The sequence below is a fragment of the Sardina pilchardus genome, chromosome 10 (assembly GCF_963854185.1).
Source record: "Sardina pilchardus chromosome 10, fSarPil1.1, whole genome shotgun sequence".
Classification (NCBI taxonomy): domain Eukaryota; kingdom Metazoa; phylum Chordata; class Actinopteri; order Clupeiformes; family Clupeidae; genus Sardina; species Sardina pilchardus.
Window position 1 is genome coordinate 33,369,493 of NC_085003.1, and position 5,122 is coordinate 33,374,614.

Genomic DNA, 5,122 nt, shown 5'->3' on the forward strand with positions numbered 1-5,122 from the left:
CAATCTGGTATGTAAATTAGAAAGTACCGTAGATATATTTCAAATGTGGTGGAGTAAAAGTCACAAGTCTTCAAAAATACAGATGCTGTAATGACACAATTAGGTGTTCAAGTCAATTTATTTAGTCCCTGCTGTATCAAATAGATCGTTTTCAGTACTACTGTCAAGGGTCCAGTGCTTTACAAATAACTGGACCACACAATCAATATTTGGAGATAAGATAAGAAATGTACTGCATAAGTGATATTGTGTCATGGTGATGACTTTAATTAACCAATATTTGTACATGGCAATAGTCTTCCATTAGCTTGCCAAATATTTACAACTGCTCACAGTAATGTGTTTTCCACAACAAGCTAATATATTACAAACTAATACAAAAATATGACAAAAGTGTTTGGAAAGAAATCACCAAGGGCTCTGTAACTGTGACATTGTTGAATAAAAAGTGTTATTCACTTTTGACTTTCTTTCTGAATAAAAGTGAACAGCATTTTTTGATTGCCAGGACCGTAATCAACAGTAAGAGCAGCAGAGCCGTGAGCAGAGTCAGAATGACGTCTATAGAGTGATAAGCGATCCAGGACATCCTGAAGGACTGGGTGCGCAGGTGACCGGCACCTCCGTTCCTCATGACGAACTCGATCCAGAAAATAGCACGGTCCAGAGGCTTCATGGGCTGGTCATGGTGGATCCTGGAGAGCCTCTGCATGTTCTCCCTGTAGGACGGTTCATAGAGCACCTCCTTTAGTGCCTCCACAAGCTCTGCTCTGTCCAGAGTGGCAATGTCCAGTACCTTAGCTGTTCCTTTTGCCACCATTCTGGACAGGTTATCTGGCTGATCAAACACTAGGGGCAGGCCAAGTATCGGGACACCATGGTAAATTGCTTCTTGGACACCATTGGTGCCCCCATGGGCTACAAACACTTTAGTCTTTGGGTGTCCAAGGAGGTCATTTTGGGGCAGCCAGTCCACTAGTAAGGTGTTGTTGCCAAGAGTCGAGGGTTTGGGCCCTGTGTATCTCCAGATGACCTTTTGGGGAAGCTGAGCAAAAGCTGCCGCAATCTCCTCCGCTGTATCACTGGGGAGCTCAGCTAAAAGAGTACCCAGGGACATAACAATGACGCCATGCTCCCCAGAGCTATTGACAAACTCTTCCAGGTCAACAGGAAGTGGTCTAGATGGCTTGCATTGGAACCCACTCATGTAGACCACATTGGGCATGGTTGGACGTGGAAACTCAAAGGTGAAGTCATTCCTCATGAGCCAGATATCAGCATCTTGGAATAAGGAGAAGTAGTCGACATCAGGCCCAAAGAACCGTTTGCAAAAAGCGTTGTAATGAGGACCAACAATTGTTGAAATTTGATATAAAGTAAAGGTATATGTCAGCATGTTCTTAAGCCTCTGAGAGAAAGTCATCTTGTCTGACAGCTCAGCTCCAGGGACAGGGACATAGGAGAGAGGGGTGGGAGCGATGGCAAAGTGTCCCTCACCATGCACTGTCCACCGCACATTAAACACCAGTGGAAGATCTAGACGTCGGGCCAGAAACACTCCGCCCCCTACGCCTGGATCAGTCAGCATGACCTCAAACTTGGAATCAGTGAGGGATTTCATTAGAGCTTCGTCTTGAAACATCATCGTCAACATCTCACACATTTGCCGGTGCAACTCTGTGAACTTCTCAGCTACTTCCATCTCAAGCATCAAGCGAGTCCAGAAGAACTTTCCTTCTTTCCGTATGTTCAGCATTTTCATCACAAAGGAGCCAAAGAACTTCTCATCAAAGCCTCCAGGGGTGGGGATGGTGATGGCTTTGTAATGGGGAGACTCCTCTTTAATGTACCAGCTGTCTGAGGCTCGTACTACAGTGATGCTGTGGCCTCGGGAGTGGAGCTCCTCAACGATGACCTTCATGTTTACCCAGTGGCTGCCATCCACTGGGAACACCAGCACTTTACCTCCAGAGCTCACAGACAGAGTGACTGACAGCACCAAGACTGTCCAGGTGAAGTGGTGCATCTTGACCGATCTGAAAGAAGAGAGGACAGACCAGTTACTGTGTGATACAGGCATGCAATGCTAACCCCAAATCTGCACTGTCCAGGGTAAACGTAGGCCCTACCACAGAGAATGTTATGGGTTACAGCTTTTTTAATTGAAACACTACTTAACAGCAATGTTTTAAACAGTGTAGAGGAACAGATTAAACAGTTGAGGGCAGCTAGGGAGGACTTGCAGACAGAGACAAAAACAAGTCAAGTCTGTTTCTAAACCATGTAGAGTATTTTTTTTTTTTTTCAAAAAGGGAGTCAAGGCCAACTGAAACATAAAACACCAGTCTAATCTTCAGTCTATCAGGCCAGAGATGTGATGATAAAAACCTCTCAACAGAGGGCTGTCCTTCATACCTACGACTACTCTCCTTAATCCCTTTCGCTTGTGGCGTTGATCTATCTACTCCTATAGACGTGGTGGAAATGTAGACAAATGTTTATTTCAATGTGAATGCAGTAGGGGTGCACGATTCAGAGAATTTCACGATTCGATTCGATTTCGATTTTCAGGCTCACGATTCGATTCAAAAACGATTCTCGATTCAGAAAACGATTCACAGTATAGTTACTTTTCCTATATGATTGCAGTAGACATACAATTTATAAGAAAAGAAGCACAACAAATTAAATAAGTTTAATTCTACTCAATGTCAGCTTATTTGGGTAAGATGTATTGCTTTCATTCTGTCTACTCATAAGGATGGGCAACATAAAGTTATAATTTTGACTACATTATTTACTATAACCTACTTAATAATACTATATAGCCTGCCCCCTGTCACCTGGGCCAGGGGTTTATAAAATAAGAAATCATATGATATAACCTTCTGATATTGATGCTGATAGAAGAGTATGCAACTTGAAGGTTGTTGATATTTCAGTTGAAAATGGAATCAAATGACACATTTCCCTCTCCTGTCAAAGTAACACTGTGGATCCTAGCCTACACCTCTCCCAAAGTCAAATGGTAGGCCCTAACTGTTTTTATACTGCGCCAGGATTGTGTAGGCTACATCACTAGTTTTACAAGCGCGCACGCTAAATGGAGAATTAGGATTAAAATGCAGACTGTACCTTTAAATAAGCAACTTGAAGACTATGTTTGCACAATGCTACAGTGGGCTGTTTTCACAAAATTTCAGCTCAATGTTACATACAAGACTGACGTTTTCCGAGCATGGCAACGTTATTTTTTTCTCTAAGCACTGTCACCACAAGTTTTCTCACGTAATATTGAAGCCCTCCCGAGATATTTTTTAGATGACATGGGGTTCACTGAGGTGAAGGGCTGGACTAACATGAAATGGTAAGATGTTAAACTATTTAATAAGCCTACGCCTAAACAGACTTTGTGGTTAAAACTATGAAAATCAGTGAGCCTAGTCTGCCACAGCTAACTTCAAGCAAGGCTACACGGCAGAAATGTAATTCAATTGATCAGCAGCATCATGAGATTGCTATCATTAGCCTATCGGAAAATACCGACAGGACAAACAACACATGAAAACACAAGTGCATAAATTATGTCTTTTTAGATCGATTTGCTGCAAATAGTTTGCCACGCACAACACTGAACTTGACTCAAATGTTCTTTAGAATGATCCTACCCGTCTGCTTTCACTTTCAAAACCTATTTGACAGCGGTCTGTTAACACGGTCCGTTAATGAAGGACCTCCGAAAAATAAAATTGCTGTTTGCGCCGACTAGGCTACCTCAGCGCTACAGCTGAACTCTTCATTAATCTACAGTATGTCAAGTAAAGAGTGCTCAGGCATCTGGAGTTTCAAATAGACGCGGCGCCATTTATGGGAATGGCGAACTAAACTAATTTTAGAACAATAGTTTAAACACCGTTGGGGGGGGGGGGGGGATATATGAATCGATTCTTGGAATTTTATGAATCGATTCTGAATCGGTAGAGTTTGAATCGCGATTCGAATGCGAATCGATTTTTTTGCACACCCCTAGAATGCAGATACAGTGGGGAGAATAAGTATTAGACCCCATGCTAAAGTTGACTAAAAAGAGGAATATAAAATCATCTTTTTACAATTAATCTTAATGGACTGAAACAGAGAAACGTATGGACTACCGCACCAGAGAAACGTATGGACTAAAAAGCACCAGAGGAATGTATGGACTAAAGCGCAAGGCGCCGCTCTACTCAGTGCTACTTGAAATAAAAACAAACATTTGTTTCGTGTTCACTGTTAAAGGCACGTATTTCCAACAAATCTGAATCTGTGTGACTGAAACATTCTTATGTGTGTGTATATATATCAAAATGGTATGTCAAAACTAAGAACACTCAGAAACACACACACACACTCACACACACACACACACACACACATACAGACACACACTTCCACTAATATGTATGTAAATACATGTTAGATCTCACAGTGGTATGCTAAAAGTCAGGTCTGAAGACTGTGCGCATACTACGACATGCATTTCTACAACAGTGTCACTGCTTATAGTGTTCTATTTCATTCTAATTCATTATTTTATCTCTCCTTTGCTGTCTCTGTCTTCTGTGTTAGTGTGCTATTGGTGCCTTGGGACTGTCCCATGTTAATGTACTATTGGTGTGTGTATGTATCCATGTCCCATGTTGTCCATTCACTGTCTTTCTAATTGAATCACTGCTGTCGTCGACCAGGACTCCCTCAACTGGACCGTCCTGGAAAAATAAAGGTTGAATAAAATGTCAATGGTGCACTCACCCGGCACAGGGTGCAGGTTAAATGGAGAAAATCACGGCACTGTGAGGATTCAGCCAGAGGAGAGGGCAGGAGTTATTCAGGATGAACGTGTAAACTAAACAGGAAAATCTTTGGACTACGGGACACAAAACACTCCCACTCCCAAGGTAATCCCTCCCCTGGGGAGAATTGTGTAAGGAAGGCTGGGAAAACAAAGACTGCCTACTCTGCAATGTTGTACTCACGTGGACAGGATGCAATTTGATACTCAACTCAAAAATGTGGAAGTAGTCTGAAACACATGACTGTTCAATCCCTCTAGGAGGGTGCAAGCCCAGCAGTGTGTTTATGT

The 5,122-nt window shown here is 42.4% G+C and overlaps 1 protein-coding gene across 1 annotated transcript; it reads right to left on the minus strand.

The window, feature by feature from the left end:
- Positions 1 to 68: 68 nt before the first annotated feature.
- LOC134094433 (UDP-glucuronosyltransferase 2A1-like) lies at positions 69 to 4,879 on the minus strand. The gene is made up of 2 exons (XM_062547944.1): positions 4,792 to 4,879; positions 69 to 2,036 (listed from the first exon to the last, which is right to left on the minus strand). Exon 2 carries the CDS (start codon positions 2,024 to 2,026, stop codon positions 452 to 454), a length of 1,575 nt encoding a protein of 524 aa, XP_062403928.1. The 5' UTR covers positions 2,027 to 2,036; positions 4,792 to 4,879; the 3' UTR covers positions 69 to 451.
- Positions 4,880 to 5,122: the final 243 nt, after the last annotated feature.